This window comes from Onthophagus taurus, chromosome 10 (assembly GCF_036711975.1).
Source record: "Onthophagus taurus isolate NC chromosome 10, IU_Otau_3.0, whole genome shotgun sequence".
NCBI classification, from domain to species: domain Eukaryota; kingdom Metazoa; phylum Arthropoda; class Insecta; order Coleoptera; family Scarabaeidae; genus Onthophagus; species Onthophagus taurus.
Genome location: NC_091975.1, coordinates 11,822,028 through 11,837,249, shown reverse-complemented (window position 1 = coordinate 11,837,249; position 15,222 = coordinate 11,822,028). Strand labels below are relative to the sequence as shown.

Here is a 15,222-nt window from a genome sequence, read left to right as displayed (position 1 = left end):
AAGATCATTTCAATATTTATCAAAAAATCGTTACATTTAATTTTGACATTTGACAGTTTCTAACCTAACTTTTTTATTTTTTAACCCAATTATATCGAGTTTAGTATCAAATTAAAGCAATTTTGGTTATTATTAATATTGAAAACAAAGCTAACCGATCCGTCACATGCAACTTATTGATTTTTTTCACATAATCAATTTTTAAATATTTAAAAATTTGTGGTATAATGGTGTTCTCTTCTTAACATAAATGGATAGAAAATTGAAAATCCTTTAAAATGAACCCAAACTCGACCTGTTTATCTCCAATCGTTATCGAGATATCTTAATTTTTAATAAAAAAAATGGCGATTATTTGACATTTGACAGTTATAACCTAACTTTTTTATTTTTTAACCGAATTATATCGCGTTTGGTATCAAATTAAAGCATTTTTGATTCTTATTAAGATCATTGTAATATTTATCAAAAAATCGTAATATTTAATTTTGACATTTGACACTTTCTAAGCTAACTTTTTTATTTCTTAACCCAAATATATCGTGTTTGGTGTCAAATTAAAGCATTTTTGAATCTTATTAAGATCATTCCAATATTTATCAAAAAATCGTTACATTTAATTTTGACATTTGACAGTTTCTAACCTAACTATTTTATTTTTTAACCCAATTATATCGAGTTTGGTATCAAATTAAAGCATTTTGATTCTTATTAAGATCATTTCAATATCTATCAAAAAATCGTTATATTTAATTTTGACATTTGACAGTTTCTAACCTAGCTATTTTATTTCTTAACCCAAATATATTGTTTTTGGTATCAAATTAAAGCATTTTTGATTCTTATTAAGTTCATTTCAATATTTATCAAAAAATCATTATATTTAATTTTGACATTTGACAGTTTCTAACCTAGCTTTTTTATTTTTTAACCCAATTATATCGAGTTTGGTATCAAATTAAAGCATTTATGAATCTTATTAAGATCATTTCAATATTAATCAAAAAATCGGTATATTTAATTTTGACATTTGACAGCTTATAACATAACTTTTTTATTTTTTAACCCAATTATATCGAGTTTGGTATCAAATTAAAGCAATTTTGATTCTTATTAAAATCATTTCAATATTTATCAAAAAATCGTTATATTTAATTTTGACATTTGACAGTTCTAACCTATCTTTTTCATTTCTTAACACAAACATATCGTGTTTGGTATCAAATTAAAGCATTTTTGATTCTTATTAAGTTCATATCAATATTTATCAAAAAATCGTTATATTTAATTTTGACATTTGACACTTTCTAACCTAACTTTTTTATTTCTTAACCCAAATATATCGTGTTTGGTACCAAATTAAAGCAATTTTGGTTATTATTAATATTCAAAACAAAGCTAACCGATCCGTCACATGCAACTTATTGCTTTTTTTCATATAATCAATTTTTAAATATTTAAAAATTTGTGGTATAATGGTGTTCTCTTCTTAACATAAATGGATAGAAAATTAAAAATCCTTTAAAATGAACCCAAACTCGACCTGTTTATCTCCAATCGTTATCGAGATATCTTAATTTTTAATAAAAAAAAATGGCGGTTATTTGACAGTTATAACCTAACTTTTTTACTTTTTAACCCAATTATATCGAGTTTGGTATCAAATTAAAGCATTTTTGATTCTTATTAAGATCATTTCAATATTTATCAAAAAATCGTTATATTTAATTTTGACATTTGTCAGTTTATAACCTAACTTTTTTATTTTCTAACCCAATTATATCGAGTTTGGTATCAAATTAAAGCACTTTTTATTCTTATTAAAATCATTTAAATATTTATCAAAAAATCGTTACTTTAATTTTGACAGTTTATAACCTAACTTTTTTTATTTTTTAACCCAAATATATCGTGTTTGGTATCAAATTAAACCAATTTTGATTCTTATTAAGATCATTTCAATATTTATCAAAAAATCGTTACATTTAATTTTGACATTTGACAATTTCTAACCTAACTTTTTCATTTTTTAACCCAATTATATCGAATTTGGTATCAAATGAGAGCATTTTTGATTCTTATTAATATCACTTCAATATTAATCATAAAATCGTTATATTTAATTTTGACATTTGACAGGTTCTAACCTAACATTTTATTTTTTAACTTAATTATATCGAGATTGGTATCAAATTAAAGCAATTTTGGTTATTATTAATATTGAAAACAAAGCTAGCCGATCCGTCACATGCAACTTATTGTTTTTTTTCACATAATCAATTTTTAAATCAATAAAGTCGTATTTATTTCTTAATAATCATCAATTCAGAAAAAATAAATGGATAGAGAATTAAAAATCCTTTAAAATGAACCCAAACTCAACCTATTTATCTCCAACCGTTATCGAGATATCTTAATTTTTAATAAAAAAAAATGGCGATTATTTGACATTTGACAGTTACATATAACCTAGCTTTTTCATTTTTTAAACCAAATATATCGTGTTTGGTATCAAATTAAAGCATTTTTGATTCTTATTAAGATTATTTCAATATTTATCAAAAAATCGTTATATTTAATTTTGACATTTGACAGCTTATAACCTAACTTTTTTATATTTTAACCCAATTATATCGAGTTTGGTATCAAATTAAAGCATTTTTGATTCTTATTAAGATCATTTCAATATTTATCAAAAAATCGTTATATTTAATTTTGACATTTGTCAGTTTATAACTTAACTTTTTTATTTTCTAACCCAATTATATCGAGTTTGGTATCAAATTAAAGCACTTTTTATTCTTATTAAAATCATTTAAATATTTATCAAAAAATCGTTACATTTAATTTTGACATTTGACAGTTTCTAACCTAACTTTTTCATTTTTTAACCCAATTATATCGAATTTGGTACCAAATGAGAGCATTTTCGATTCTTATTAAGATCATGTCAATATTTATCAAAAAATCATTATATTTAATTTTGACATTTGGCAGTTTCTAACCTAGCATTTTATTTTTTAACTTGATATCTCCTTTTTTCAAAATCATAGATCTTGTAAGATCTGTAAGATAATAATTCAGTTTTTACATTTATTTTTTTGCATCGAACGGTTGTGGAGCTATATTTATCTTTTAATTGGAGATTTTTTTATGTCGTTGCGTTGGTTCAGAATTATCTCTCAATAATTTGTCTAAATAATAGATGATTACAGTTTAATCAAAACTGATTATTAAAAAAATATCGTTTAAAAACAATTACGTTAAACATTCGTTATTAAACTAATTCCTCCTTGAGTAATTTCTTCTATTTATCGATTATTATTCATTATTCGATTTCCTTCCAAATCTTATCCAAATCAGATTTTGGATAAAAAATTATTATTATAACTCGTAATTAAATGTTTTTGATGAAAATTATGAACTTAATTATGACTATTACGCATCTAGCGGATTGAAAATCCCAAACATTTTAAATTTTACGCATTTAACAACAAAATGATTTATAACTCGTGAATCACAAAAACATAATCTTATTTTTCTTCGTATATGGCCTTTTTGAATAAAATTTACTTTTGAGCAAGCAGTATTTGTCTTCAGCCTGCAGTATTAATTCTTCAGCAAGCATTATTTGTCTTCTGCTCTTAATTTTAAGTCTTCTGCAAGCAGTGGTTATCTTCTGCCTGTAGTATTAAGCCTTGTACAAGCAGTAATTGTTTTCTGCCAATAGTATCAAGTCTTCTACAAGCAGTATTCAGCCTTCTGTAGGCAGTATTCAGCCTTTTGAAATCACAGATAACCAAAGCCGTAGTAATATCTGGTTCCTACGGGATATCATACGGCAGAGCAAACACATAACGATAAAAATTAAAGCAAAACCACTGCTATCAAGTCATGAGAGCTCTAAGAACCAATACAGGCTTATGCCTGCGTGGCATATTAAGAAGCGAGATGTACGGGGTACAGAATATGGTCAGATGGACTAAATTGAGGAGAAGTTTGGCAAAGAAATTCCAAATGCAAAAATCAGACAGCAAGCGATTTCCAGGAAGACCACATAAATGCTAGCATGACACTCCTCATTTTTGACAAAGTCTTCGTCATCGTAGAAAAATTCTTGTTGGAAAAACTACCAATCATTGCTCGTGAATGAGGTTTACTTTATAGGAGTGAGTAATCTCGAAGATGTTCATGCTTTTCAAATTTAGTCACAGCTTGACTTACCATACTAATGAGCTAAGTAATTTTCGATCAGGAAATGTTGCATTAAGAAAGACAACTACTTACTAAATCATCTTTGACACGTAGAAAATTGTTTAAAACAGTTGGTTACCATAGTTACTCATGGCTACTGCTATTTTTATCATGTCAACAAATTTAAAGTAGATAAACTGTAAAGTAATTTTTCTCGAAAATTTTCTTATGTAACTAATATTAATATTGACTGTAGTAGATTCAGAAGAACACCCACTTTCATATTCCATAATAAAAATAGGGGTTGGCATTTAAAAAAAAATCGTTTAAAAATGCCTAAAAAAAATTGAAATCTACACCAAAAGATTGCAAAAAATTTAAATCTTTAGACCCGTTTCAGGGATTTTTCCATAAACCGTTTATAACGATTTTATCGCCTATATCCGTTATTTTGCGGACACACTGTATAGTTGAAAACGTCAAATTTGAGACTTCAGAGGTTTTAAAAGCATTACGCGAGTTATAACGAAAGATATGTTGAAATTCTTACGGATCATGATTCCTAAGACATTTTACAATATTTTTTGTCCATAACAATTTTTTCAATCGTTCCCACATCTTGAATTATAACCTATGTTTTAGTTGAAAACGTCAAATTTGAAAATTTGATGATTTTAATCCCAGTACGTGATTTATAAGCAAAGATGTATTAAAATTTTTATGGATCATGATTCCTAAGACATTTTACTATATTTTTTGCCCATAACAATTTTTTCCATCATTCCCACATCTGGAATTATAACCTATGCTTTTGATAAAAACGTCAAATTTGAAACTTTGATGATTCTAATCCCAGTACGTGAGTTATAAGCAAAGATGTATTAAAATTCTTATGGATCATGATTCCTAAGACACTTTACTATATTTTTAGTCCATAACAATTTTTTCCATCACTCTCATATCTTGAATTATAACCTATGCTTTAGTTGAAAACGACAACTTTGAAAATTTAGTGATTCTAATCCCAGTACGTGAGTTATAACATTAAAATTATTATGGATCATGATTCCTAAGACACTTTACAATATTTTTTGTCCGTAACAAATTTTTCCATTTTTCCTACATCTTGAATTGTAACCTATGCTTTAGTTGAAAACATCAAATTTGAAAATTTGGTGAGTCTAATCCCAGTACGTGAGTTATAAGCAAAGATGTATTAAAATTCTTATGGATCACGTTTCCTAAGACACTTTACTATATTTTTAGTCTATAACAATTTTTTCCATCATTTCTACATCTTGAATTATAACCTATGATTTAGATAAAAACGTCAAATTTGAGAATTTGGTTATGTTAATCCCAGTACGTGAGTTATAAGATTAAAATTCTTATGGATTATGATTCCTAAGACACTTTACAACATCTTTAGTCCATAACAATTTTTTTCCATCATTCCCACATCTTGAATTATAACCTGTGCTTTAGATAAAAACGTCAAATTTGAGAATTTGGTTATTTTAATGCCAGTACGTGATTTATAAGGAAAAATGTATTAAAATTCTTATGGATCATGATTTCTAAGACATTTTACAACATTTTTAGTCCATAACAATTTTTTCCATCATTCCCACATTTTGAATTATAACCTATGCTTTTGATAAAAACGTCAAATTTGAAACTTTGATGATTCTAATCCCAGTACGTGATTTATAAGTAAAGATGTATTAAAATTCTTATGGATCATGATTCCTAAGACACTTTATTATATTTTTTGCCCATAACAATTCTTTCCATCATTCCTACATCTTAAATTATAACCTTTGTTTAAGTTGAAAACGTCAAATTTGAAAATTTGATGATTTTAATCTCAGTACGTGAGTTATAAGAAAAGATGTATTAAAATTCTTATGGATCATGATTCTTAAGACACTTTACAATGTTTTTAGTCCATAACAATTTTTTCCATCATTCCCACATCTGGAATTATAACCTATGCTTTTTAGTTGAAAACGTCAAATTTGACACTTTGATGATTCTAATCCCAGTACGTGATTTATAAAATTAAAATTTTGATGGATTATGATTTCTAAGACATTTTACAATATTTTTAGTCCATAACAATTTTTTCCATCATTCCCACATCTTGAGTTATAACCTATGCTTTAGATAAAAACGTCAAATTTGACACCTTGTGGATTCTATTCTCAATACGTGAGTTATAAGACTTATAAGGAAAGATGTGTTAAAATTGTTGAATCATGATTCCTAAGACACTTTACAATATTTTTGTCCATAATAAATTTTTCCATTATTCCCACATCATGAATTGTAACCTATTCTTTAATTAAAAACGTCAAATTTGACACTTTAGTGATTCTAATCCCAGTACGTGAGTTATAAAATTAAAATTTTGATGGATTATGATTTCTAAGACATTTTACTATATTTTTAGTCCATAACAATTTTTTCCATCATTCCCACATCTTGAATTATAACCTATGTTTTAGTTGAAAACGTCAAATTTGAAAATTTGATGATTTTAATCCCAGTACGTGAGTTATAAGCAACGATGTATTAAAATTCTTATGGATCATGGTTCCTAAGACACTTTACAATGTTTTTAGTCCATAACAATTTTTTCCATAACTCCCATATTTTGAATTATAACCTATGCTTTAGTTAAAAACGTCAAATTTGAAAATTTGATGATTCTAATCCCACGACGTGAGTTATAAGGAAAGGTATATTAAAATTCTTATGAATCATGATTCCTAAGACATTTTACAATATTTTTTGCCCATAACAATTTTTTCTATGATTCCCACATCTTGAATTATAACCTATGCTTTAGTTGAAAACGTCAAATTTAAAAATCTGGTGATTCTAATCCCAGTACGTGAGTTATAAGCAAAGATGTATTAAAATTCTTATGGATCATGATTCTTAAGACACTTTACAATGTTTTTAGTCCATAACAATTTTTTCCATCATTCCCACATCTGGAATTATTACAACCTATGCTTTAGTTGAAAACGACAAATTTAGTGATTCTAATCCCAGTACGTGAGTTATAACATTAAAATTCTTATGGATCATGATTCCTAAGACACTTTACTATGTTTTTAGTCCATAACAATTTTTTCCATCATTCCCACATCTTGAATTGTAACCTATGCTTTAGTTGAAAACGTCAAATTTAACACTTTGGGGATTCTAATCCCAGGACGTGAGTTATAAGCAAAGATGTATTAAAATTCTTATGGATCATGATTCCTAAGACACTTTACTATGTTTTTAGTCCATAACAATTTTTTCCATCATTCCTACATCTTCAATTATAACCTTTGTTTTAGTTGAAAACGTCAAATTTCAAAATTAGGAGATTCTAATCCCAGTACGTGAGTTATAAGCAAAGATATATTAAAATTCTTATTGATCATGATTCTTAAGACACTTTACAACATTTTTAGTCCATAACAATTTTTTCCATCATTTCCACATCTCGAATTATAACCTATGCTTTAGATAAAAACGTCAAATTTGAGAATTTAATGATTTTAATCTCACGATCAGTACGTGAGTTATAAGCAAAGATGTATTAAAATTCTTATGGATCATGATTCCTAAGACACTTTACTATATTTTTAGTCCATAACAATTTTTTCCATCATTCCCACATCTCGAATTATAACCTATGCTTTTGATAAAAACGTCAAATTTGAAACTTTGATGATTCTAATCCCAGTACGTGATTTATAAGCAAAGATGTATTAAAATTCTTATGGATCATGGTTCCTAAGATACTGTACAACATTTTTAGTCCATAACAATTTTTTCCATCATTCCCACATCTCGAATTATAACCTATGCTTTAGATAAAAACGTCAAATTTGAGAATTTGGTTATTTTAATCCCAGGACGTTAGTTATAAGATTAAAATTCTTATGGATTATGATTCCTAAGAAACTTTACAACATTTTTAGTCCATAACACTTTTTTCCATCATTCCAACATCTCGAATTGTAACCTATTCTTTAAATAAAAACGTCAAATTTGAGAATTTGGTGATTTTAATCCCAGTACGTGAGTTATAAGATTAAAATTCTTATGGATTATGATTCCTAAGACACTTTACAACATTTTTAGTCCATAACAATTTTTTCCATCACTCCCACATCTCGAATTATAACCTATGCTTTAGATAAAAACGTCAAATTTGAGAATTTGGTGATTTTAATCCCAGTACGTGTTATAAGATTAAAATTCTTATTGATCATGATTCCTAAGACACTTTACAATATTTTTAGTCCATAACAATTTTTTCCATCATTCCCACATCTCGAATTATAACCTATGCTTTAGATAAAAACGTCAAATTTGAGAATTTGGTGATTTTAATCCCATTACGTGAGTTTAAAATTAAAATTCTTATGGATTATGATTCCTAAGACACTTTACAATATTTTTAGTCCATAACAATTTTTTCCATCATTCCCACATCTCGAATTATAACCTATGCTTTAGATAAAAACGTCAAATTTGAGAATTTGGTGATTTTAATCCCATTACGTGAGTTTAAAATTAAAATTCTTATGGATCTTGATTCCTAAGACACTTTACAACATTTTTAGTCCATAACAATTTTTTCCATCATTCCCACATCTCGAATTATAACCTATGCTTTAGATAAAAACGTCAAATTTGAGAATTTGGTGATTTTAATCCCAGTACGTGAGTTATAAGATTAAAATTCTTATGGATCATGATTCCTAAGACACTTTACAATATTTTTAGTCCATAACAATTTTTTCCATCATTCCCACATCTCGAATTATAACCTATGCTTTAGATAAAAACGTCAAATTTGATAATTTGGTGATTTTAATCCCATTACGTGAGTTTAAAATTAAAATTCTTATGGGTCATGATTCCTAAGACACTTTACAACATTTTTAGTCCATAGCAATTTTTTCCATCATTCCCACATCTTGAATTATAACCTATGCTTTAGATAAAAACGTCAAATTTGAGAATTTGGTTATTTTAATCCCAGGACGTTAGTTATAAGATTAAAATTCTTATGGATTATGATTCCTAAGAAACTTTACAACATTTTTAGTCCATAACACTTTTTTCCATCACTCCCACATCTCGAATTATAACCTATGCTTTAGATAAAAACGTCAAATTTGAGAATTTGGTGATTTTAATCCCAGTACGTGTTATAAGATTAAAATTCTTATTGATCATGATTCCTAAGACACTTTACAATATTTTTAGTCCATAACAATTTTTTCCATCACTCCCACATCTCGAATTATAACCTATGCTTTAGATAAAAACGTCAAATTTGAGAATTTGGTGATTTTAATCCCAGTACGTGTTATAAGATTAAAATTCTTATTGATCATGATTCCTAAGACACTTTACAATATTTTTAGTCCATAACAATTTTTTCCATCATTCCCACATCTCGAATTATAACCTATGCTTTAGATAAAAACGTCAAATTTGAGAATTTGGTGATTTTAATCCCATTACGTGAGTTTAAAATTAAAATTCTTATGGATTATGATTCCTAAGACACTTTACAATATTTTTAGTCCATAACAATTTTTTCCATCATTCCCACATCTCGAATTATAACCTATGCTTTAGATAAAAACGTCAAATTTGAGAATTTGGTGATTTTAATCCCATTACGTGAGTTTAAAATTAAAATTCTTATGGATCTTGATTCCTAAGACACTTTACAACATTTTTAGTCCATAACAATTTTTTCCATCATTCCCACATCTCGAATTATAACCTATGCTTTAGATAAAAACGTCAAATTTGAGAATTTGGTGATTTTAATCCCAGTACGTGAGTTATAAGATTAAAATTCTTATGGATCATGATTCCTAAGACACTTTACAATATTTTTAGTCCATAACAATTTTTTCCATCATTCCCACATCTCGAATTATAACCTATGCTTTAGATAAAAACGTCAAATTTGATAATTTGGTGATTTTAATCCCATTACGTGAGTTTAAAATTAAAATTCTTATGGGTCATGATTCCTAAGACACTTTACAACATTTTTAGTCCATAGCAATTTTTTCCATCATTCCCACATCTTGAATTATAACCTATGCTTTAGATAAAAACGTCAAATTTGAGAATTTGGTTATTTTAATCCCAGGACGTTAGTTATAAGATTAAAATTCTTATGGATTATGATTCCTAAGAAACTTTACAACATTTTTAGTCCATAACACTTTTTTCCATCATTCCCACATCTCGAATTGTAACCTATTCTTTAGATAAAAACGTCAAATTTGAGAATTTGGTGATTTTAATCCCATTATGTGAGTTTAAAATTAAAATTTTTATGGAGTATGATTCCTAAGACACTTTACAACATTTTTAGTCCATAACAATTTTTTCCATCATTCCCACATCTCGAATTATAACCTATGCTTTAGATAAAAACGTCAAATTTGAGAATTTGGTGATTTTAATCCCAGTGCGTGAGTTTAAAATTAAAATTCTTATGGATCATGGTTCCTAAGACACTGTACAACATTTTTAGTCCATAACAATTTTTTCCATCATTCCCACATCTCGAATTATAACCTATGCTTTAGATAAAAACGTCAAATTTGAGAATTTGGTGATTTTAATCCCATTATGTGAGTTTAAAATTAAAATTTTTATGGAGTATGATTCCTAAGACACTTTACAACATTTTTAGTCCATAACAATTTTTTCCATCATTCCCACATCTCGAATTATAACCTATGCTTTAGATAAAAACGTCAAATTTGAGAATTTGGTGATTTTAATCCCAGTGCGTGAGTTTAAAATTAAAATTCTTATGGATCATGGTTCCTAAGACACTGTACAACATTTTTAGTCCATAACAATTTTTTCCATCATTCCCACATCTCGAATTATAACCTATGCTTTAGATAAAAACGTCAAATTTGAGAATTTGGTGATTTTAATCCCATTATGTGAGTTTAAAATTAAAATTTTTATGGAGTATGATTCCTAAGACACTTTACAACATTTTTAGTCCATAGCAATTTTTTCCATCATTCCCACATCTCGAATTATAACCTATGCTTTAGATAAAAACGTCAAATTTGAGAATTTGGTGATTTTAATCCCAGTGCGTGAGTTTAAAATTAAAATTCTTATGGATCATGGTTCCTAAGACACTGTACAACATTTTTAGTCCATAACAATTTTTTCCATCATTCCCACATCTCGAATTATAACCTATGCTTTAGATAAAAACGTCAAATTTGAGAATTTGGTGACTTTAATCCCAGTGTGTGAGTTATAAGATTAAAATTCTTATGGATCATGATTCCTAAGACACTGTACAACATTTTTAGTCCATAACAATTTTTTCCATCACTCCCACATTTTGAATTATAACCTATGCTTTAGATAAAAACGTCAAATTTGAGAATTTGGTGATTTTAATCCCAGTACGTGAGTTATAAGATTAAAATTCTTATGGATTATGATTCCTAAGACACTTTACAACATTTTTAGTCCATAACAATTTTTTCCATCATTCCCACATCTCGAATTATAACCTATGCTTTAGATAAAAACGTCAAATTTGAGAATTTGGTGATTTTAATCCCAGTGCGTGAGTTTAAAATTAAAATTCTTATGGATCATGATTCCTAAGACACTTTACAACATTTTTAGTTCATAACAATTTTTTCCATCATTCCCACATCTCGAATTATAACCTATGCTTTAGATAAAAACGTCAAATTTGAGAATTTGGTGATTTTAATCCCAGTGCGTGAGTTTAAAATTAAAATTCTTATGGATCATGATTCCTAAGACACTTTACAACATTTTTAGTCCATAACAATTTTTTCCATCATTCCCACATCTCGAATTATAACCTATGCTTTAGATAAAAACGTCAAATTTGAGAATTTGGTGATTTTAATCCCAGTACGTGAGTTATAAGATTAAAATTCTTATGGATCATGATTCCTAAGACACTTTACAACATTTTTAGTCCATAACAATTTTTTCCATCATTCCCACATCTCGAATTATAACCTATGCTTTAGATAAAAACGTCAAATTTGAGAATTTGGTGATTTTAAACCCATTACATGAGTTTAAAATTAAAATTCTTATGGGTCATGATTCCTAAGACACTTTACAACATTTTTAGTCCATAACAATTTTTTCCATCATTCCCACATCTCGAATTATAACCTATGCTTTAGATAAAAACGTCAAATTTGAGAATTTGGTGATTTTAATCCCATTACATGAGTTTAAAATTAAAATTCTTATGGGTCATGATTCCTAAGACACTTTACAACATTTTTAGTCCATAACAATTTTTTCCATCATTCCCACATCTCGAATTATAACCTATGCTTTAGATAAAAACGTCAAATTTGAGAATTTGGTGATTTTAATCCCATTACATGAGTTTAAAATTAAAATTCTTATGGGTCATGATTCCTAAGACACTTTACAACATTTTTAGTCCATAGCAATTTTTTCCATCATTCCCACATCTTGAATTATAACCTATGCTTTAGATAAAAACGTCAAATTTGAGAATTTGGTGATTTTAATCCCATTACATGAGTTTAAAATTAAAATTCTTATGGGTCATGATTCCTAAGACACTTTACAACATTTTTAGTCCATAACATTTTTCTCCATCATTCCCACATCTCGAATTATAACCTATGCGTCAAATTTGAGATTCTAACTCGTGAATTATAAATTGTGAATGATAATAAAATTAATATCCATACAAAATCCTTAATAACAAATTTTTCAAGTCGTTTATTTAACGACCATAAAACATCTTTTTAAAATTAACTCTATAAATAAATACGTTAAAATGTGTCAGTGCTCGTAAAACTTGCTTATTTAACATCCTTTCGCATTAACGACGTTCTCTTTATTATTTCTTTGAAACAATCCTCAATATTAGCTTTTTCCGCTTCTTCTTATTCTCGATTTCCTTTCAAATCACCTTCGCGACCCCCACAATTTTTCCATAACTCACCGAAACAAAAATTACATTCTTGATAAGCTCCAATTACTTCACCCTACTTTAAATACCTTCACAAAGTCATTACCTACATTCATCACAATAGGTACGTTTTGCTTTCACAACGGGAATAGTACACAATGGTACATTTCCGAGTGATTAAAAATTAATGTGTAAACGGTATATAAATGTAATGCAGAGTGAGAATGTTATTAGTTCTTGTGTTTAAAGGAGTTCGTCAACACTAAATTTAGTAAAGTTGTGAAAGTGAGTCAATTTTTTTTCTTGAAAGTTTATGATTTAGAAATTTTTAACCCGAATTATTCGGGCTACGAAGAGGAAGAGGAAGAAGTGGTACTTGTTATAACGCAAAAAAGAAAGTCAGTTTGCTTTTGCCAACGAAACATAAAATGTCTTCGCTTATTTCGTCTCAAATACTTTTGGCAGAAAGTAAAACAGAAAAATCAAAAAATTTAATCAAATCTTCGAATCAAAATCAAAATCAAAACAACCAAGTTTATGTATGGGATATAGTTTGGTTCAACGTCGCTTTTTTATCATATTTTTATTTCTGCGGAATATACGGGTTGTATTTAGCCATAACCTCGGCAAAATTTGCCACAAATTTATGGAGTATTCTATTAATGGTTTGTGGAGCTCTGGGAACCACCGCCGGATCACATCGATTATGGTCTCATCGCACTTACAAGGCTAATTTGCCACTAAGAATAATCTTGGCGTTTTTTGCAACGATTTCTTTTCAAAATCATATTTATGAATGGGTGAGAGATCATCGAGTACACCATAAACACACCGATACAGACGCTGATCCTCATAACTCTTCGCGAGGATTCTTCTTCTCCCATTGTGGCTGGTTGATGGTGAGGAAACACAAAGATGTCATCGCTAAAGGAAAAAAGATCGATTTGAGCGATTTAGAAAAAGACCCTGTGGTTATGTTCCAAAAAAAATATTACGCGATTTTGATGCCACTTCTTTGCTTCATTCTGCCATCGGTAATTCCATGGTATTTTTGGAACGAAACTGGAGTTGTTTCGTATTATGTAGCGGGAGTTGGAAAATATATTTGGGCTGTTAATGGAACTTGGCTTGTTAATAGTGCTGCTCATCTTTATGGAACGAAACCATATGATAAGTAAGAAAACATTTTATAACTTTTAGACATAACTCAAAATTATATTTGTTGTTGTCAGAAATATAAATCCATCGGAAAATACATTCGTGGGTTATTTAGCGTTAGGTGAAGGATGGCACAATTACCACCACACTTTCCCATGGGATTACAAAACTTCGGAATTTGCTAATTATGGCCCAAATTTAACGACGGCCTTTATCGATTTTTTTGCGTGGTTGGGGTGGGCTTACGATTTGAAAACGGCTTCGGAAGAGATGGTTAGGAGAAGAATGTTGAGGACTGGGGATGGAACGAAACTTCCGCCAGAAGAAATTGGCAAAAATTCGAGTTTGAAAGAAGATTTAGGACTGAGTAGTGATAATATATGGGGGTGGGGTGATATTAATATGAAATCGGTTGATTTTCAGTATGTTAAAAGATTCAATGTGAAATAATTAAGTTTATTTGTAATTTGGGGTTTGGTTGTGATTTGTAATTGTTAATAAAATATTTGATTTATACCTCTATTAAAATAATATTGCTTCCTAAATCATTGCAATATTGAGAAAATACGAAAATTTGAAAATTTAATATATTTCCTTGTTTTCCTAGTAGCTAGAAGGATGTTACAAAAATACTTTTAGAACTAAAGTTGTAGCAAATTTTATTCTTAACAATATTGCTCTCTTGTATATTTGCTCTTGGATGCGTCAATGTTGAGAAAAATACGAAAATTTGATAAATTTCTTTGTTTTACTACTAGCTAATGGTAGCATTTGGGAATCGGAACATGTTATCAAAAAACTTTTAAAACAAGAGTTGTTGCAAATTTTATTGTTAACAATATTGC

The 15,222-nt window shown here is 28.2% G+C and overlaps 2 protein-coding genes across 5 annotated transcripts in view; one reads left to right on the top strand and one right to left on the bottom strand.

Moving 5' to 3' along the window:
- LOC111418506 (acyl-CoA Delta-9 desaturase-like) overlaps positions 1 to 15,222 on the bottom strand; it is a 59,564-nt gene that overhangs the window by 13,343 nt on the left and 30,999 nt on the right. The gene's annotated exons all lie outside the window — the stretch shown is intronic.
- Positions 13,446 to 14,893, top strand: LOC111418507 (acyl-CoA Delta-9 desaturase-like). Its single transcript, XM_023051052.2, has 2 exons — positions 13,446 to 14,393; positions 14,452 to 14,893. The coding sequence occupies exons 1-2, from the start codon at positions 13,648 to 13,650 to the stop codon at positions 14,825 to 14,827; spliced, it is 1,122 nt and encodes a 373-aa protein (XP_022906820.2). The 5' UTR covers positions 13,446 to 13,647; the 3' UTR covers positions 14,828 to 14,893.